Source organism: Oncorhynchus clarkii, chromosome 21 (genome assembly GCF_045791955.1).
Source record: "Oncorhynchus clarkii lewisi isolate Uvic-CL-2024 chromosome 21, UVic_Ocla_1.0, whole genome shotgun sequence".
In the NCBI taxonomy this organism is placed as follows: Eukaryota; Metazoa; Chordata; class Actinopteri; order Salmoniformes; family Salmonidae; genus Oncorhynchus; species Oncorhynchus clarkii.
The window spans coordinates 47,636,967-47,659,651 of NC_092167.1; the positions used below are offsets into that span (position 1 = coordinate 47,636,967).

At 40.5% G+C, this 22,685-nt stretch overlaps 1 protein-coding gene across 1 annotated transcript; it reads left to right on the plus strand.

Moving 5' to 3' along the window:
* Positions 1-630: 630 nt before the first annotated feature.
* On the plus strand, positions 631-7,998 carry LOC139379106 (CD68 molecule). Its single transcript, XM_071121928.1, has 6 exons — positions 631-951; positions 2,427-2,959; positions 3,341-3,457; positions 4,756-4,825; positions 5,613-5,798; positions 6,175-7,998. Exons 1-6 carry the CDS (start codon positions 903-905, stop codon positions 6,315-6,317), a joined length of 1,098 nt encoding a protein of 365 aa, XP_070978029.1. The 5' UTR covers positions 631-902; the 3' UTR covers positions 6,318-7,998.
* Positions 7,999-22,685: the final 14,687 nt, after the last annotated feature.

Consider the following 22,685-nt stretch of genomic DNA (forward strand, 5'->3'; position numbering starts at 1 on the left):
TCTCTCCCCCCCCCTCTCTGTCTGTCTGTCTGTCTGTCTGTCTGTCTGTCTGTCTGTCTGTCTGTCTGTCTGTCTGTCTGTCTCTCTCTCTCTCTCTCTCTCTCTCTGTGTCTCTCTCACTGTGTGTGTGTGTGTGTGTGTGTGTGTGTGTGTGTGTGTGTGTGTGTGTGTGTGTGTGTGTGTGCGCGCGCGCGCGCGTGTGTGTGTGTGCATGCCATTTAGAGGTGTGACTTATTTCCTGTTTTTTTTTGTCACATGATTTTGACCCCAGCAGCTGTAAAACTCAAGACCATTGCATGATCTGTGGTTGAGACTTTCCAAACCTAATGCCTATTGAAGTCCCCAAAATTATAGATTTGTTTCTGTCTAACATAATCTTCATCAAAACACGAGACAATGACAGTCTGTTCTTATCACAATTAAAATAAATAGGTATAATATTAGCCCAAGTTTCGTTTTCTTACTTTCTGCTTCATATCCTATTCCTACTGTATCAGTTTGATCACTGTTATCTGGGATCCTTGGGACGTCCCTCCCCTAACCCTAACCCTAAATGTAACCCCTACCCGAACCCTTACCATTTTACATTTCAACTTCAATTGGAGTAGGGACGTCCCATGGTTTCCGGTTAGCACGGACCCCATCAGTTTATTGAGCAATATCTACCTCAACCTCAACGCTCGTGGTCTGACTGTGCAGTGACTGAGGAATAGTTCCAACTTCCTCGAACTTGTTGGTTTAGTTTCGTTTCCTTCGTATAACGCAGCTGCTGATCGACACATTTCTCCATTTTGCTGGAGTCGTTTGTCTTGCTAGCCTACATCTCCGGGATAAAGAGTCTGGGTCAGACACATTGTAGGCTATTATATTGGTTTGAAAATCGAATAATAGAATCAGTCAAAATGAAGAAGGTACTTCTGTTCGTGTTTATACTCTGCGCTATTGTCTCAGGTAAGTTCCCCCTGATTTTCCTAAATAGAATAGATTTGTTGGTCAATCTGCTACTCATCTCAAACGGAATGTTTTCAGGTTAAAAAAAACTTCAATATTCCCCAAAATGTAATGATATGGAGTTGAGATATTTTTGATGATGTAAGAAGGGATCCACCTATTTTTCTGTTTCAGAGGTTGAAAAAGCTTTATTTTCTCTGATGTTAAATTCCCTGCAAATCAATAACCATGTGTTATTTCTGATCATTATATTACATAGCCTATTTATTTCCATATATTTTTCCATATTCCATACCCCTAATCACGTTACGGAGTAGTAGCCTATGTGTTTTGTTTTCCACGAGTTAGTTGAAGAATGGTCATGTGAGTTTCGATTTGTTGTCTAATAAATCATTATGAAATGTTCATTCTGATGAGCTTTTTAATTTTTTTTTTTTTAATTCATTCTGATGATCGTTCTGTTACGGCCGCGTTAGGACAGAGCTTTCACAGAAGGTAAAACAAATAAAAATAAAAATATTATATTTATATAATAATACATATGGGGGAGGGACAGAATTAGTTTTCATGCATTCTGGTATGATGTTAGCTAAATATTTATTCGTTTTTATCAACTTTATCGTTCATCTTTTATTATTTGATATGCTAAATATATACCACGTTCATGTTGTAGTTGGAACTCGGAAATGTCCGACTTGCTAGCTGGTTGAACGCGGCACGTGTTTAACTATAACCAGTTACAGTTTCCGAGTATTTAATAGTTCCGAATACAAAGCGAACGCGCTATATATTTAGCCAATTAAATAAGAAAAGGTGAACGATAAAGTTGATTTAAACGAATGCATGTATGGCCAACATCATACCAGAATGCATGAATACTAATTATGTCCCTGCCCCAAATGTATTATAGCACGTGAATGCGGCATTACGTCGAGGTTGTTGTTGCAGCCTACACGGAAGGCATTGAAATATTTTATTCTGCACTTCCGGATAAACCCACACCAAGTTGCAGGTTTCATGTTTCAGACTACATGCTTAGAAAAAATTATTCCAAAAGGGTTACTCAGCTGTCCTCATGGTAGAACCCTTTTGGCTTCGAGATAGAACCCTCTGTGGAAAGGGTTCTACAAAGAACCCCAAAAGGTTCTACCTGCAACCAAAAAGGTGATACCTAGAACCAAAAAAGGTTATTCAAAGGGTTATCCCATGGGGACAGCTGAAGAACCTGTTTAGGTTCTAGAAAGCAAGATTTTTTTTAAAGATTGTAGACACATGTATTTTAGGGCAGGGTTCATGGACTAAAGCCAACACCTAATTCTCCAAATCAAGATTTGAAAAAGTTACTTCACCATTCATCCCGGTTTATGGGAATCCTCAATTCAAATGATTTGATTTACATCTAATGATGATGCTGGAGAATATCTAATTAGCAAACAAGATTAAAGTTTAACTATTGGTTCTTTCTCCCCCTGAAGCGCTGGCATCTGCTCAAGAGGATACCAAAAGATCCAAACCATCTGCAACTGTCTTCCCCCCCTCTGAGTTTGGCACCACGTCCAACACTGCCACTACCACAACCTCTACTACAACTACGACTGCATTACCCACCACAGAATCCCAGACTAATACCACCACAGCAGCTCCTACTACAACACTTACACCCACTACGACTGCATCCAACACCACCACAGCTGCCCCCACAACAGCCAATACCACCACAGCTGCCCCCACAACAGCCAATACCACCACAGCTGCCCCCACAACAGCCAATGCCACCACAGCTGCCCCCACAACAGCCAATGCCACCACAGCTGCCCCCACAACAGCCAATGCCACAACAGCCAATGCCACCACAACAGCACATGTTCCCACCACTACTGCCACTCCAAAACCGCAGCCCACCCCTCCTGCTAACCTGACCGTGGGAAACTACACTCTCAAGTCGGAGAAGGGTCTGTGTCTGATGGCCCAGCTGGCCCTGCAGATCAGAGTGGAAGACACTGGAAAGGTACAGCACCGTGTGAGCCTCATGACAAACACATTGGCTGATTATTTTAACGGTCAAATTGGGTCCAACTAAGACTTACCGAAAGTGCGTTGCCCATGAGAGTGCATCAGTACGTACGAGGTTTACAAAACAGGGGAAAAATTCCCTGTGTCACCCAAGTTATTACATGTTTATCACATGTATTGAGCCACTGAGTTACCAACTCTTTCAGTTGATGTTTTGTAGATCCAGGATATTTTTTTTTTTACCATCCTCCATCTTATTGACACGTGGTAGGCCATAAGCCACCTCTGTGTTTTAATCTTCTGTTTCCTCAACATTACGTCATTGCGTGTGTATGACGTGTGTACGTACAACTAATGTCATCTGTTCATTTTCCAGACAGGAGTATTCATCGTTCAACCAGCGAAGACAATTGTTAAAGGGGGTTGTGAGAAATCCACGGCCAACTTAACCCTCACGTTCAAGGAGGGCTTCATCACCTTCATGTTTAATAAGGTAAGAAAGGCTTCGATACTCCTATCATCACTACCCACTGAGAAAAAGAACAACCACCCCATGGGTATTATTCATTAGGCACCAAACAGAAGAAAAATGTACTGAAACAGAGAGAACTGAACCTGAACTTGTCCAATAAGAATCGTTCATTTTTTTTTCGCTTTCTGTTGGAACATTTTTTTTTTTTTTTGCTACTGTGAGCCTTATTGAATATGACCCGTGTTTACAACATGTATAGACATTAGCCTGCAGTTTGTTGACCGTTTATTACTTTTATGGAGATCTATAATGATTAATCAAACACTGTTTGTAAAATGTTGAATAATGGTTATTTGTGTATGGGGAAACAAGACATGCATGAAAATGAGGTTATTCTACATGTGTCAGTGTTTTTTATTTTTAAGTATTGGATCAAAGGGCCAGGAGGTTTTCCTTGCATTGGGACCCGGACCTGGACAAACTCCGGGCCCTATATCTCTATATGCCACATGTGTTCCCAAGTTTTTCCTAGTCAGGTCACATGGTCCTGACCTTAGATAAAGCTCACCTTGTCACCATCACTTTGACATCCTGTGTATCAAGCTCCACGGTAACTATCCTGGGCTGTATCAAAACCGTCCGTGATCGGGTGTCCCATAGGGAGCTACACAATAAGCATTTCACTGTAAGGTCTACCTGTTGTATTCGGGCTCATGTGACAAATACAATTTGATTTGATTTGAATTGGCCCAGCGTCGTCCTGGTTAGGGGAGGGTTTGGCCGGTGTAGGCCGTCATTGTAAATAAGAATTTGTTCTTAAACTGACTTGCCTAGATTAAATAAAAGGTTAAATAAAACATGTACAAATTAATCTACACAGTTATGATCAATTGGTAAATTGTTTGACTGTGTTCAAAAGGGAACATTGGCTTGTAAAGGGGAAGTAGGGTGGCAGAAGACATATTTCTGCATCCTGTTAGGGAAACTCTAGCAACCTTCTGTGGGAAAAAGTGATGAATTAGTGGACTGGGTTAGATTGCAACGTTGTAATTTTTCTAGCTACTGTCTAGTGGTACTGTGAAATCATGATATTGTCATATTGTTTTAGCGGTGATGTTACTAGGAGGGTCATAAAATATATTATGGTAGATTAAACATTTGCTTTACTGCCATTGTGACGCAATACAAAGCTTTTGATTAGGTGATTCCGTGTGTGTGTGTGCGTGTGTGTGTGCGTGCGTGTATGCGTGTGTGTGTGTGTGTGCGTGTGTGTGTGTGTGTGTGTGTGAAAAAATTAATCTTTCTCTTGTCTTTTTCAGAACACCACCCAAAACGCTGTCTATGTCGACACGGTTTCTTTCTCTCTTTCCTACCCGTTAACATCTGGAGGTAATGTTACATGCCGTCTGGGCACAGAGATTCTTATTCCAACCTGTCTGTCAGTGCAGTGGATCACACATTATAGAACGATGAACGTGTTAACCCCAGCCAGTGTTATTCATGCAGTAAATGTGTTCTCCACCAAAAGTTCCTGTTTGTGGTTGACACTTTGGACTTTTTCATAGACCCACATCAGTTGCTCGTTTGCATTGATATGTCAGTCTCTGGAAAGAGATTGTGTAATATAAGGGTAAATATTAACACGGCTTTGCTTAACAACCAACCACCAACACATCTACAGATGTAGGATCTTCATTTGATCACTCTTTTTTAGTTACTGATCATTTTCCTGCATGCAGGAAAATGCAAACTTGTAGTGTATTTGAGTTTTAAAAGTGCTTCTACCGTTTGTAATTTCCACTATGAAATCTCATACTTGATTTGCCCTAAAGAAAAATGTACCAACCCCTACAGAAAATGTCCATGAATTATAATCCACATAAGAATTCACATTTCCTGTTGCTGCAGGATTATTTTCCTGCTGAAGCAAACACAGGCTCAAATTAAGATCCTACATCTGTATGTGTGTCTGCGTCATATGACTGAAACAAGGCCTTATCTTTGAATAGGGAATTTACAGTAGTGCACCTGTTCCCAGAATAAACAAACACCGTTTAATGCCATGTAGACTAACAAGTTTTATTGTTTTTTCACCAACACCTCCCTGTGGTCGGAGACAAAAAAACGATACATTTGTGATGGTGACGTTTGATTGGTGTTTGTTTTTATGCTGCAGACAACGGCAAAATGTCTCCACCTTACGTCGCCAAAAATGGGTCACTGGATCTCTTCCTCGCTAAGGTTGGCCACTCCTACTCCTGCAAGAGCGAATCAGTTTTCATGGGAAAAGGGCTCTATCTGGACATCACCCAGGACAGGATACAGGCCTTCAACATCACCAAGGAGTGGGACTTCGGCACATGTATGTATCCCATTTGCATTGCAATGTTGAACATACTAAACTTCAGGGCAAACCTGTTAAATGTCTTCTGACGTTTTGCATTGCCAGTATGTGTTTACGGGTTTTTAGATTGCTACAAAAACAAAACAAACATGTTTCATCTGTTCGTGTCATTGTTCCTCCCTGGTCCTCAGCGGTTGATTCACCAAACCGATCCAAACCAATACAGACAAATCAAACCAATCCAAACCAAATACTCTTTTAACAATTGATTAATAGCTTCAGTTGTCTAGATTAGATATCTAACACGCGCATAGTTAGTGAAATGCGAAAATGTCCCCCTGCAGATTCCATCCAGCCTTAGCTCTGACCCTAAACCCATTTGTCTGTGTTCCAGCTGACCCTTGCCCCGCCGACAGACCTGCTGACTACCGCGTGGCCATCGCTGTGGGGATTGTCCTCCTTATCCTCATCATCATCGTGGTGGTGGCCTATCTCCTGAGCAGGCGAAAAAGATCAGATGGCTACCAGTCTCTCTGAAGAGCCACTCAGGGGTCAAAGGGCGCACTGTATCAGCTCACAGTCTCAATCCACCCACCATCGTGTTTTTGTCACTTGCTGTTAACTGTTAACACTGCTGTAACCCCAACTGTTCACACATCAACTAATTGTACTGCTCACACACAAACTAACTAACTGTACCGCTCACACACAAACTAACTAACTGTACCGCTCACACACAAACTAACTAACTGTACCGCTCACACACAAACTAACTAACTGTACCGCTCACACACAAACTTTCTAACTGTACCGCTCACACACAAACTATCTAACTGTACCGCTCCCACACAAACTAACTAACTGTACCGCTCACACACAAACTTTCTAACTGTACCGCTCACACACAAACTAACTAACTGTACCGCTCACACACAAACTATCTATATGGATAAGATGAGGGAATATTTCAGCGTTGTAGACCGGCAGTTTCATTGAAGTTGATTTGTACATTCATTAATGGAGGTGGATCAAATGTATTGGATCAGATACTAGGATTAAAATATACTGACTTTGAATATACTCACTCTGAACTCTTTGGCTGCTGAACATTTTAGATTGTGTCATTTGTGCTACTGTGATATCCGGTGCTACTGTGATATCCGGTGCTACTGTGATATCCGGTGTTACTGGGATATCCGGTGCTACTGTGATATCCGGTGTTACTGGGATATCCGGTGCTACTGTGATATCCGGTGCTACTGTGATATCCGGTGCTACTGTGATATCCGGTGCTACTGTGATGTCTAGTGCTCGACAAACCATCAACTATTGTGTCTGTATTTGCTTTACCTTCTACGTCTGAAACTTTCAGTGCAGTATTTCACAATGTGCTTTCTACTATAGCTGGATTTTGAACCTATTTGGTTATTTTTTCTTCTTCTTATTATTAATTTCTTTGTGTTTGTACCACTGTCCTCAACCCTGTAGAACGGTCTATTAGGCTATTTGATTTCCGAATCGTAATCTAGATGAGGTTAATCATGGGCCTTTTTAAAAAAAAAACAAAAAAAAACGTATTCCACTCAGTTAATCAAAGGGAATGTTTCAGATTTTAAACGTAAAGTTTTGTCCAAAAGGGAGGCATACTTTTGAATGTAAATCTCGCAATTTGTGTTTTCAATTTTTTTGTCTATTTGTCTCAAGTGTTTAGTTGACCATTATTTGCTGTTACACACTCTTTCCCTTGTGACGTGGTAATAATTTGGTATGGAAACATGTTGGAGAACGTTTTATTAGTTGAATGTGACAACCATAAGTAATTGCAGGACCACTGATTGTTTATCTTGTCAACTTTGACAGTGGTCAGATAGCTTGAGGTAGAAGCTGCCTTTAACCACAGATATAGAATCAGGTGACCTCAACCGGCCAATCATAAGGAGGAAAAAAGGAATACAAGTATATGACTCTGGGGCAAATTGCATTGTAAGGGATTACATTTGAGATCAGAAAGCACATTGAACAAGTTCTGACTCATCTAAACGTAGGGAATATTACTGTTCTATGTTGCCATAGTTACAGGTTCCTAATGTTGATTAGGGGCTCAATTACTATTCTTTTAGTTTAATTTAGTAAAAATGTTATTATGTGCCATGTATCATCTTGGAAAAAAAGGTTGAGAAATGAAAACATCCCAAATAAACTTGTATTAATGTGTAAATGTGGTTTTGGAGTTTATTTGGAGTATTGAATCTGGCAAAACACTAAAGATCAAAGTTGGGGAGTAGCGGATTACATGTAAAATACACAAACAACGGGACCTGAAATCCGTTAAATTACCAGATAAAATATTGTAATCAGATTCCAGATACTTTTGAAACGCTAGATGATTACTTCGAGGATTACTTTTAAATTCAGAAAGGCTGTTTGGGGAAAAAAAATGATCTTTGACCCTTCTCTGTTTTCACAATGACATTCAAATCAGCATTGAAAAAAAGGTTCAAGTTAAAATTTGTTCCACCTGAGGGAGTCTGACCACAAATCAGAGACCACTATGACGACACACCAAATGATGACCACAAATCAGAGACCACTATGATGAAACACCAAATGATGACCACCAATCAGAGACCACTATGATGACACACCAAATGATGACCACCAATCAGAGACCACTATGATGACACACCAAATGATGACCACCAATCAGAGACCACTATGATGACACACCAAATGATGACCACCAATCAGAGACCACTATGATGACACACCAAATGATGACCACCAATCTGAGACCACTATGTTGACACAACAAATGATGACCACCAATCAGAGACCACTATGATGACACACCAAATGATGACCACCAATCTGAGACCACTATGTTGACACAACAAATGATGACCACCAATCTGAGACCACTATGTTGACACACCAAATGATGACCACCAATCAGATACCACTATGTTGACACAACAAATGATGACCACCAATCAGATACCACTATGATGACACACCAAATGATGACCACCAATCAGAGACCACGATGATGACACAACAAATGTGTTTGATGGATTTCGGGAAAAGAGCAGGAATAGGCTTTTGTAGGCTACTGTCCAAGCTATGTCTTCCAATGGTGCGACTGCTGTCGGCATCCAAAGATTATCCAACTTAAATAAACGCTTGGAGGTCAGGATGACAGCAGTGGTGTAGTCTACGGAGATACAGATATCACTTATTATTGATATCTACATAGCGCATTGATGTGAATCACACTGCTGCTCTCTCATTTAGCTATTTGCGCCTTACGGATTGTGGTTGTTGTGGGTGGCTGTTCACAAATCTAAATATGTATTTCAACCCAATAATGGTTGAATTCATAGAAGTTTAAGCTGCCTATCAATCATTGTTTTTGAAACCAATGGACAGCCAGTGAAAAATGCGCTCTTGCAACAGTTGCATAGTGCAGATCCCAGCCTATGGAACAACAGTTGCATAGTGTAGATCCCAGCCTATAGAATAACAGCTGCACAGTGCAGATCCCAGCCTATGGAACAACAGCTGTTTAGTGCAGATCCCAGCCTATAGAATAACAGCTGCATAGTGCAGATCCCAGCCTATGGAACAACAGTTGCATAGTGCAGATCCCAGCCTATGGAACAACAGCTGTATAGTGTAGATCCCAGCCTATGGAACAACAGCTGCATAGTGTAGATCCCAGCCTATGGAACAACAGCTGCACAGTGCAGATCCCAGCCTATGGAACAACAGCTGCATAGTGCAGATCCCAGCCTATGGAACAACAGCTGTATAGTGCAGATCCCAGCCTATGGAACAACAGCGGCATTATGCAGATCCCAGCCTATGGAATAACAGCTGCATAGTTTAGATGTTATGGTGTGGGGGTAATCTGTAGTTGCTACATCCATTTTTGGTAAAAGACCAAGTCTATATCATGGCAAGAAAAGCTCAAATAAGCAAAGAGAAACAACAGTCCATCATTACTTTAAGACATGAAGGTCAGTCAATATGGAAAATGTTCAAGAACTTTGAAAGTTTCTTCAAGTGCAGTCGCAAAAACCATCAAGCACTATAATGAAACTGGCTCTCATGAGGACCGCCACAGGAATGGAAGACCCAGAGTTACCTCTGCTGCAGAAAATACGTTCATTAGAGTTACCAGCCTCAGAAATTGCAGCCCAAATATATGCTTCACCGAGTTCAAGTAACAGACACCTCAACATCAATCGTTCAGAGGAGATTGTGTGAATCAGGCCTTCATGGTCGAATTACTGCAAAGAAACCACTACCAAAGGACACCAATAATAAGAAGAGACTTGCTTGGGCCAAGAAACACGAGCAATGGTTATTAGACCGGTGGAAATGTGTCCTTTGGTCTGGAGTCCAAATTGGAGATTTTTGGTTCCAACCACTGTGTCTTTGTGAGACGCGGTGTGGGTGAACGGATGTTCTCCACATGTGTATTGAAGGAAAAGCAGCCAACAAGTGCTCAGCATATGTGGGAACTCCTTCAAGACTGTTGGAAAAGCATTCCAGCTGAAGCTGGTTGAGAGAATACCAAGAGTGTGCAAAGCTGTCATCAAGGCAAATGGTGGCTATTTGAAGAATCTCCAATATAAAATCTATTTTGATTTGTTTAAGACTTTTTTGGTTACTACATGATTCCATATGTATTATTTCATAGTTTTGATGTCGTCACTATTATTCTACAATGTAGAAAATAGTAAAAATAAAGAAAAACCCTTGAATGAGTAGGTGTTCTAAACCTTTTGACCGGCTGTGTCTTGAAGAATATAACTTCTAAATGCCTCATGATCTTAGTTCAACTCTCACACGTCACGAGAACCTAAAATATAAACTTTTTTCTCTCGCTTGTTTGTAAACATTGTAAATGTTAACAAACATTGTATAGCCTCACAACATGGTTAAAACAATAATTTTATATCATGGAGGGTCAGTCCTTACATCCATAGCTCTGTCTATTAATCTGAGAGTGGTTACATTTCTCCAGGCCCATCCAGCGACCATTTTGTTATTGTTTCACCTGTGGATTTGCCCTTTAAACAGCTGCATATTATCAAGATATCTAAGAGTCACCAACACAAAGTTAAACAAAAGGCCTATATCAAATGCATTAATTTTTCACATGTAAATAGCACTTCTCAGTAGTGCTCAAAGCCTGCCATTCCATGAGCGCAACATTTATTTTTCAACTCGAATCAACGAGCCCAATCAGTCCTCTATGACAACAAAATCATAAACAACGGAGCAAAGCTGGCTAATAAGTCCTTAGTTGTGGGGGTTATGCTCGGGTAAAACAATTTGGCTAATCTATACTTACATATTTCCAAGTCTTATTCTTGAAGGTCAAGGGGTATAACATTTATAGGAATGACTGGAATTCTGATAGACTTTGGTTTTTAATATGAGAGTACAATTTAATTGTATTATTATATGTAGTAGAAAGCAATGGGTTAGAAGAAGTCTACATAACCAACCCATAAAGTACAATGTAACATCCATATATGGCCAGCTATGTAAACTTTAACATTGATTTATCCTGCAATAGATGTTGTTCAATTGGTAACAAACATTTTTGTCTTCTTCTAATGCCTCTTAAGGGGAAAGTAATCTAAAAGTAACTGAACGTAATCAGATTACGTTACTGAGTTTAGGTCATCCAAAAAATGTATTACAATTTTGGAGAGATAACTGTAACAGATTACTTTTAGGAAGTAACCTACCCAACCCTGCTAAGGATATACTGTAGGGGCTTTTAATTGAGTCATTCAAGTTATTTGGAATACATTAACTGTGGGAATGTCCTATTGTATAAACACTGATATAGTTATTGATGTTCATTGTATTCTCCCATCATGTAGATCAGGGATGGACCACTGGCTGCCTGCCCCCTTCTTTCGAAGGCCCTCGGATGAATTTCCACCTTTTTTTTAACGAACTCTGCAAGGGTCTCAACCTATTGTTTTGAGTTTGAATAGTAGAATACAAAAGACGCCATTTTGAAATTCGGTTGTGCATCAGCAGTTTTTCTCTTGTTATGTTAATCACTGATTGTCAAATAGCCCATGTCAGCTAACATTTTTTAGATTTGCAAAGTTAGTTTAGCGGCCAGCTATCTAAACTTGTTATCAACAGCGGCCCCTCGTGATGAGTTCAGATTTGTTGTTGCCCATCCCACTATGTAGCCTATGACACAACACACAGATCAATATCATAGGGGAACCTGGTCTCAGCGAAAAACGTATTATATATATTTTTAAATCCATAACACTCCATTTGGTTTGATATGTTACTTTAAGTTAGGTTACATTACATTGGCCTAACAATATAATAGCAGTTACACAATATAAAACTAATTGTAGGACATATATTATCCTATTATCCTCTGGGACGACAGGAAGCTTAATGGTTAGAGTGTTGGGCCAGTAACCGAAAGGTTGCTAGATTGAATCCCCAAGCTGACAAGGTAAAAATCTATATTTCTGCCCCTGAAGGCAGTTAACCCACTGTTCCCCTTAGGCCGTCATTGTAAATCAGAATTAGTTCTTAACTGACTTGCCTAGTTAAATAAAGGTTAAACATTTGTTTTCAATATGTCTTAATCCCACCAGTTTGGTTTATTCCATTTAGTATGATACATTACTTTCAACTGCTTTAGTATGATATGCTACATTAGGTTAGGTTACATTACATAAGGGTTAAGGTTAATGTCTGCAGGATCGGATTTTGCCAAAATGTGTAGCCGAGACGAGCGGGGACAACCAGTGGACGCATGTATTCTGGCCTAATGACAATCGACAAATTTCATTCGATTTTTGGTTTTAACGGACGTCTCTTTCCATTCACGACTGTTGTGAGGCTGGAAACGGGTTGTGAGGGGATGAAAGTGTGCGGGTAGCCTAGTAAAGGAGCGCTTTGAAGCGATTGTTTAGCAAGCACTTGCATACATCGGTCCCGTTCCGGGAATAAATCCATTCTACTTTCCCCTTGGCATGCAACTTTTGGGTTGTTAGATGTTCGAGTTAATAAGTAGTTTGTGAAGTTGCTAAATTAGATAAAATGCTAAAGTTGTCAGTGATGAGATTCGTGTGATTCGCCCAGCCATCCAACCCAACCAACCACCCTGCTTTCATTTTGATGTTAAGTAACCTATTGTCTTATGTGACCATCCTAAACGTAACATATCATACTAATTTGAGTGGCGTGGATTTGAGTCAAATATAATATGTTTTTCTCTGAGACCATGCTGTGCAAACTGGTCTTTAAGTATTTCCACGACTGGCGAATCAATCCCGTTGTTTGCAGAAAGATCGGAAGTTGGCCTATTGTATGTTTAGCATTTCTTCATAGAAAGTATTTTGTTGGTCAAGGGTTTCTCGTAAGGTAGCATAGTCTTCCTCAGATCATTGGTGGGTGACGACATAGTGATTGATGACAGGAATGGAATACACATTATCTCACTTCTGTCCCAGTCACACATACACACAGTAGCCTGCCTTTTGTTTTACAGTATTATCTGGAGAAAAAAAGCAACACTGTAGTAAAGTCTGCAAAATCACTACAGTTTTTTTATAAGTATAGGAAATACCACAGAATTCAATTTGTATACTGTTTTTGTATTTATTGAACCTTTATTTAACTTGGCAAGTCAGATAAGAACAAATTCTTATTTACAATGACGGCAAACCCCGGACGACCCTGGAACAATTGTGTGCCGCCCTACGGGACTCCCAATCACGGCCAGATGTGATACAGCCTGGATTCAAACCAGGGACTGTAGTGATGCCTCTTACACTGAGATGCAGTGCCTTAGAGCGCTGTGCCACTCGGGAGTAAATACCCTGACCATTCCCCTCCACATATTACAGTATATACCCTGACCATTCCACTCCCCATATTACAGTATATACCCTGACCATTCCCCTCCCCATATTACAGTATATACCCTGACCATTCCCTCCCCATATTACAGTATATACCCTGACCATTCCCCTCCACATATTACAGTATATACCCTAACCATTCCCCTCCCCCATATTACAGTATATACCCTGACCATTCCCCTCCCCATATTACAGTAAATACCCTGACCATTCCCTCCCCATATTACAGTATATATCTTAACCATTCCCCTCCCCATATTACAGTATATACCAAGACCATTCCCCTCCCCATATTACAGTAAATACCCTGACCATTCCCCTCCCCCATATTACAGTATATACCCTGACCATTCCCCTCCCCATATTACAGTATATACCCTGACCATTCCCTCTCCATATTACAGTAAATACCCTGACCATTCCCTCCCCATATTACAGTATATACCCTGACCATTCCTCTCCCCCATATTACAGTATATACCCTGACCATTCCCCTACACTGTATTACAGTATATACCCTTACCATTCCCCTCCCCACATTACAGTATATACCCTGACCATTCCCCTCCCCATATTACAGTAAATACCCTAACCATTCCCCTCCACATATTACAGTATATACCCTGACCATTCCCCTCCCCATATTACAGTATATACCCTGACCATTCCCCTCCCCATATTACAGTATATACCCTTACCATTCCCTCACCATATTACAGTATATACCCTGACCATTACCCTCCCACATATTACAGTATATACCCTGACCATTCCCCTCCACTGTATTACAGTATATACCCTGACCATTCCCCTCCCCCATATTACAGTATATACCCTGACCATCCCCTCCCCATATTACAGTATATACCCTAACCATTCCCCTCCCCATATTACAGTAAATACCCTGACCATTCCCCTCCCCATATTACAGTATATACCCTGACCATTCCCTCTCCATATTACAGTATATACCCTGACCATTCCCCTACACTGTATTACAGTATATACCCTGACCATTCCCCTCCCCCATATTACAGTATATACCATGACCATTCCCTCCCCATATTACAGTATATACCCTGACCATTCCCTCCCCATATTACAGTATATACCCTGACCATTCCCCTCCCCATATTACAGTATATACCCTAACCATTCCCCTCCCCCATATTACAGTATATACCCTGACCATTCCCTCTCCATATTACAGTATATACCCTGACCATTCCCCTACACTGTATTACAGTATATACCCTGACCATTCCCCTCCCCATATTACAGTATATACCCTGACCATTCCCTCTCCATATTACAGTATATACCCTGACCATTCCCCTACACTGTATTACAGTATATACCCTGACCATTCCCCTCCCCCATATTACAGTATATACCATGACCATTCCCTCCCCATATTACAGTATATACCCTGACCATTCCCTCCCCATATTACAGTATATACCCTGACCATTCCCCTCCCCATATTACAGTATATACCCTAACCATTCCCCTCCCCCATTTTACAGTATATACCCTGACCATTCCCCTCCCCATATTACAGTATATACCCTGACCATTCCCCTCCCCCATATTACAGTATATACCCTGACCATTCCCCTCCCCCATATTACAGTATATACCCTTACCATTCCCTCCCCATATTACAGTAAATACTCTGACCATTCCCTCCCCATATTACAGTATATACCCTGACCATTCCCTCCCCATATTACAGTAAATACCCTTACCATTCCCCTCCCCATATTACAGTATATACCCTTACCATTCCCTCCCCATATTACAGTAAATACTCTGACCATTCCCTCCCCATATTACAGTATATACCCTGACCATTCCCTCCCCATATTACAGTATATACCCTGACCATTCCCTCCCCATATTACAGTAAATACCCTGACCATTCCCTCCCCATATTACAGTAAATACTCTGACCATTCCCTCCCCATATTACAGTATATACCCTGACCATTCCCTCCCCATATTACAGTAAATACCCTTACCATTCCCCTACCACATATCTCAATATGTACAGTATATACCCTGACCATTCCCCTCCCCCATATTACAGTATATATATATATATACCCTGACCATTCCCCTCCCCATATTACAGTATATACCCTGACCATTCCCTCCCCATATTACAGTATATACCCTGACCATTCCCCTACCACATATCTCAATTGGTACAGTGAAAGAAGTGAGGCTGGAGAGGTGAAGCAGGTACGGGGAGTCAAACATTTAATAGGGAACACACAAAGAACGAGACAGGAACAGCATCAGAACATGTGTGAGGGGTATAGTTAGTTAGTTAGTTAGTTGATGTGTGAGAGGTATAGTTAGTTAGTTGATGTGTGAGGGGTATAGTTAGTTAGTTAGTTAGTTAGTTGATGTGTGAGGGGTACAGTTAGTTAGTTGATCTGTGAGGGGTATAGTTAGTTAGTTAGTTGATGTGTGAGGGGTATAGTTAGTTAGTTGATTGTGAGGGGTATAGTTAGTTAGTTGATGTGTGAGGGGTATAGTTAGTTAGTTGATTGTGAGGGGTATAGTTAATTAGTTGAGGTGTGAGGGGTACAGTTAGTTACCCCTCACACATCAACTAACTAACTATACCCCTCACACATCAACTAACTAACTATACCCCTCAGACAAAACTGAAACCGGGACCTGGTCAAGCCTGTTTTTTAAACTCCAACCAAACGTATCTTTTCCAGCAAGGATAATGTCTATTCTTTATGTTATATTTCTATGTTGACACTGACATTGTGGCAGCCGGGGAGCAGCTGTTGACCACCTTGCAGCAGGAGGCAGCCAGCGTGACAGAGACGAGAGACGAGAGACGAGAGACGAGAGACGAGAGTAACTCAGCAAAGAAGTGCACAGTTAAATCTTGTTGACAAAGATCATGACATTGGGTATTTTATTTTTCATTTAAAATCCCTAAAAATGTCATGGAACATGTAGTAGAACGTTCTCAGCCCTCTGTCAACATCACCAGTGTGGACATCCCCCTTCCTGGGAAATGTATCTGAAAAGTGATGTGTATATTTGTTAGATACTACTGCACTGTCGGAGCTAGGAACACAAGCATTTCACTACACCCGCAATTACAAATATGTGTACGTGACCAATAAGGTTTAATTTGTAATTCCTATTGGAATCCAGCCAGCGTTAGGATATCCAACAGTTTACATGTTTATTCCCTTGTAACCTGCAATCATGACGACTGCCATGACTAGGAACACTCTGAGTAAACTACCTAAGGCATTTAGGTTGGAGCAACCATTTCAGCAACAGGTGTGAAACATCTAACTAAATTATTGGATTACTTGAGAGAAATTTATGTTATTTATCTTTGTGTAGCATAAGATTAATAAATTAACCACTCAATCAATATACATGGAAAAACACAGATATTAAGAACAATTCCCAAAAATCAACCTGCAGTAGAGCATGCTGGGAAAAAAGAGAATTTGTTGACGTGACTTCTCATTTAGTTTTGAGTCATGTACCACATAAACATTTTAAGTAATAATTACTTGTCATTTACTTTGAGTTTAACCTAATAGAAGTATTTAAGTAAGAGATGCCTTGAGGTTTACAGTGTACAGGCTACATTTATTTATCCATTATTTTACCAGGTAAGTTGACTGAGAACACGTTCTCATTTGCAGCAACGACCTGAGGAATAGTTACAGGGGAGAGGAGGGGGATGAATGAGCTAATTGTAAACTGGGGATTATTAGGTGACCGTGATGGTTTGAGGGCCAGATTGGGAATTTAGCCAGGACACCAGGGTTAACACCCCTACTCTTACGATAAGTGCCATGGGATCTTTAATGACCTCAGAGAGTCAAGACACCCGTTTAATGTCCCATCCGAAAGACGGCACCCTACACAGGGCAGTGTCCCCAATCACTGCCCTGGGACATTGGGATATTTTTTTAGACCAGAGGAAAGAGTGCCTCCTACTGGCCCTCCAACACCACTTCCAGCAGCATCTGGTCTCCCATCCGGGAACTGACCAGGACCAACCCTGCTTAGCTTCAGAAGCAAGCCAGCAGGGTAGTATGCTGCTGGTACATAATGTACATAATGTTAATGTCCAAAATCCTGATTTATGTTATGCTGTGTAAGGGTGAATAAATGATTGATTAGGCGTGTGTACCCCTAACGCCATCGGTTCAGACTCCAGAAACTTATTTTTATGGTAAGCTTTCCTCTGAAATGTCACTGTGACAAGGGGACCTTCTGGCCCGGGTGTGGCGCTCGTGGATGGATCTGCCCTTGTCTCCAGGGCTGCCGACCTCCTCATCTGGGGGCAATCTTGCAGTTGCTACATCAATTGTTTAAAACTTTTTAATTAATTACATTTACATTCTTGAAAATTATGTCATACCCCATCAGAACCCCCAAAATATAAACTCGAAAACAATATAGGCTAAACAAACTATACTGTATAGCCTCAAAACATTTTGATATCATGGTGGGTCAGTTCTTCTATTCATCATGCAGTGAGTTTGAGAGTGATTAGATTACAGTCCTCCAGCCCCACCCTTAAGCTCTTTACCAAATCAGTGGTGTACTGACCTCTTTGTCATGGTTCGAACTGCGGATTGCACCCTTAGGATCGCTGAAATCTTCAGTGTAATCTTTACAAATGCCTACGTTTGACTTATTTTACGGACATTCATTGCGAAACCACTGGACGCCCTTAAACTTTTTGTTCCCCGTTACTTTTCATTCCTGGCCCGTTCCCTTTTAGTCAGAGGATTGACATCTGGAACGCACTATCTGTGCAGTAGGCAAATGTAGTGTAACCATAACATAAAGTAACATATCATACATGGGGCGGCAGGGTAGCCTAGTGGTTAGAGCGTTGTACTAGTAACCGGAAGGTTGCAAGTTTAAATCCCCGAGATGACAAGGTACAAATCTGTCATTCTTTCCCTGAACAGGCAGTTAACCCACTGTTCCTAGGCCGTCATTGAAAATAAGATTTTGTTTTTAACTGACTTGCCTCGTTAAATAAAGGTACAAAAAATACCAAATGGAGTGTTATGGATTTATTGTAAAAAATATAATACGTTTTTTCGCTGAGACCAGGTTGCCATATGGTATTGATCTGTGTGTTGTGTCATAGGCTACATGGTGGGATGGGCAAAAACATATCTGAACTCATCTTGAGGGGCCGCTGTTGATAACAAGTTTAGATAGCTGGCCGCTAAACTAACTTTGCAAATCTAAAAAATGTTAGCTGACATGGGCTATTTGACAATCATTGATTAACATAACAAGAGAAAAACTGCTGATGCACAACCGAATTTCAAAATTGCGTCTTGTGTATTCTACTATTCAAACTCAAAACAATAGGTTGAGACCCTTGCAGAGTTCGTTAAAAAAAAAAGAAATTGAAGGTCCTCGCAATTTTGAAATTCGGTTGGGCATCAGCAGTTTTTCTCTTGTTATGTTAATCACTGATAGTCAGTCAATTAGCCCATGTCAGCTAACATTTTTTGGTGGTCATCATTTGTTGTGTCATCATAGGGGTCTCTGATTGGTGGTCATCATTTGGTGTGTCATCATAGTGGTCTCTGATTGGTGGTCATCATTTGGTGTGTCATCATAGTGGTCTCTGATTGGTGGTCATCATTTGGTGTGTCATCATAGTGGTCTCTGATTGGTGGTCATCATTTGGTGTGTCATCATAGTGGTCTCTGATTGGTGGTCATCATTTGGTGTGTCATCATAGTGGTCTCTGATTGGTGGTCATCATTTGGTGTTTCATCATAGTGGTCTCTGATTGGTGGTCATCATTTGGTGTGTCATCATAGTGGTCTCTGATTGGTGGTCATCATTTGGTGTGTCATCATAGTGGTCTCTGATTTGTGGTCAGACTCCCTCAGGTGGAACAAATTTTAACTTGCACCTTTTTTTCAATGCTGATTTGAATGTCATTGTGAAAACAGAGAAGGGTCAAAGATCATTTTTCTTTCAAACAGCCTTTCTGAATTTAAAAGTAATCCTCGAAGTAATCATCTAGCGTTTCAAAAGTATCTGGAATCTGATTACAATATTTTATCTGGTAATTTAACGGATTTCAGGTCCCGTTGTTTGTGTATTTTACATGTAATCCGTTACTCCCCAACTTTGACCTAATCAACATTAGGAACCTGTAACTATGGCAACATAGAACAGTAATATTCCCTACGTTTAGATGAGTCAGAACTTGTTCAATGTGCTTTCTGATCTCAAATGTAATCCCTTACAATGCAATTTGCCCCAGAGTCATATATTTGTATTCCTTTTTTCCTCCTTATGATTGGCCGGTTTAGGTCACCTGATTCTACACTACCGTTCAAAAGTTTGGGGTTTTTGAAAGAAAAACACATTTTCTTTTGTCCATTAAAATAACATTGAATTGATCAGAAATACAGTGTAGACATTGTTAATGTTGTAAATGACTATTGTAGCTGGAAACGCCAGATTTTTAATGGAATATCTACATAGGCATACAGAGGCACATTATCAGCAACCATCACTCCTGTGTTCCAATGGCACGTTGTGTTAGCTAATCCAAGTTTACCATCAAGCGTTGTAAAGAAAAAGCCATATCTCAGACTGGCCAATAAAATGGAAAGATTAAGATGGGCAAAAGAACACAGACACTGGAGAGAGGAACTCTGCCTAGAAGGGCAGCATCCGGGAGTCACCTCTTCACTGTTGACGTTGAGACTAGACAGAGGAACTCTGCCTAGAAGGCCAGCATCCTGGAGTCACCTCTTCACTGTTGACTTTGAGACTAGACAGAGGAACTCTGCCTAGAAGGCCAGCATCCTGGAGTCACCTCTTCACTGTTGACTTTGAGACTGGACAGAGGAACTCTGCCTAGAAGGGCAGCAACCCCGAGTCGTATCAACGGTGTGTAACATCAACTATAGGTTACACGAAAGAATTCAGACAAATAGACAAGAAATTGAAAACACAAATTGACATTTACATTCAAAAGTATGCCTCCCTTTTGGACAAAACTTAACATTTAAAACCTGAAACATTCCCTTTGATTAACTGAGTGGAATACATTAAAAAAAAAAGGCCCATGATTAACCTCATCTAGATTATGTTTTCAGATATTAGATCATTAATTAGATACATTTTCAGAAGTCCTAATTATTTGAATAGTGGTTCTGAAATGGTCTCTAAAACTGGTAGATGTTTAGATTTTAGAGACCCTTACAGAGCGTTTCTGCAGGTGATAGATTGATAGTAGTTTGGCCATGTTGTGTGCTGGTCCGTCTAATGTTACAGTAACGGATGAATGAGAAGGTCACTGTGTAGTAGAGACTGAGAACAGTGCCTCTGTCAAGCATCTCCTTATTTCTGGCTATCTTCAAGGTTATTGTCTTTATGTGTGGTTTCCATGACAATTCATCATCAATCAAAACACAGAGAGAGCAGGTCGTACAGGTATATCATCAATATGGACCCCTGGCTAAATATAGTCTGTATTTTATGTACTTTGTACCAAGTAATTACATTGTTTTTGTTTTGTTTTTTGATTCAGTGACAATTTGTTGATTTTTAAACCTCTTTGAGAAATGACACGGTTCATCATTTGAGGGCCTTCAAAAGGGGGGCAGGCCCACGGACAGGCAGTTTTTCATCTCCGATCTAAAGTACAGTGGTGGAATAAGTACCCAATGGTCATACTTGAGTAAAAGTAAAGACACCTGAATAGAAAATGACTCAAGTAAAAGTGAAAGTCAGCCAGTAAAATACCACTTGAGTAAAAGTCTAAAAGTATTTGGTTTTAAATGTACTTAAGTATCAAAAGTAAAAGTATACATCATTTCAAATTCCGTATATTAAGAAAACCAGAAGGCACCATGTTTCTGTGTTCATGTATGTATGCATAGCCAGGGGTCACACTCCAACAGTCAGACATCATTTACAAACAATAGCATTTGGGTATAGTGAGTCCGCCAGATCAAAGGCAGTAGGGATGACCAGAGATGTTCTCTTGATAAGCGTGTGAATTGGACCATTATCCTGTCCTGCTAAGCATTCAAAATGTAACGAGTACTTTTGGGTGTCAGGGAAAATGTACGGAGTAAAAAGTACACTATTTTCTTTAGGAATGTGGGGAAGTAAAAGTAAAAGTTGTCAAAAATAGTAAAGTACAGATACCAAAAAAACTACATAAGTAGTACTTGAAAGTATTTTTACTAAAGTACTCTACACCACTGCTGAAGTATCATTGCAAATTCTAAAAGTGATTGATTGTATGCTGATTGACTATCCTATAACTGTGTTGACTGATGTCATTGTTATGTTCCCCAGCAAGAAAACCAAAAATGTCGCTTTAAACAGAAGGGGGAAGTAACAAAGAGTCACTAACAACAACCAAAATGAGACAGGAGGGGTTCTATGAGGGGTTTTAAAAGACACTCATGGGGGGGGGGGATGTCCACTGAAAGTTGCCTAGCAACAACAACTGGAACCTGAAAGACACCCATCATGAGCCGCCCACTAAATTTGCCCAAGAAGAGGCAAACTATAGAAAACCCCACACCAAACGTAGACAGGAAGCAACCCAAAAGGTGGAACAAAACAAAAACAGGGAAGATCAGATAAAGGACAGCTTTTTTATTTGATTTGATTTTTTTAGCAAATAGGGAGGGCCAATTTAAGGTGTTATAACCCTCCACATCTCTCAAGCTAACTGGAGCACTGGGCCAGCCACACTTAAATATCACCTGAGCCAACACAGGTGAAACGCCTTCCGACTGACGAGATGACAAACCAGCCCAGGTGTTACACATTCTGACTTAACGAGGTGACACCAATCAGTGCAGGCCAACGTGCTAGCGTGCTAACGTCCAACCTCAAAATATAAAGCAAAAAATCTAAACCTGTAACAGTCATTAAACTGTCTCCTCTCTGACATCAATGTCATTGGGAA

Bases quoted from the DNA above. Each gene is read 5' to 3' on its own strand.
- LOC139379106 (XM_071121928.1), top strand. From the start codon at position 903: ATGAAGAAGGTACTTCTGTTCGTGTTTATACTCTGCGCTATTGTCTCA. The intron at 2,960-3,340 runs GTACAGCACCGT...TTCATTTTCCAG, and splicing joins GAGTGGAAGACACTGGAAAG to ACAGGAGTATTCATCGTTCA. The intron at 5,799-6,174 runs GTATGTATCCCA...TCTGTGTTCCAG, and splicing joins GGAGTGGGACTTCGGCACAT to CTGACCCTTGCCCCGCCGAC.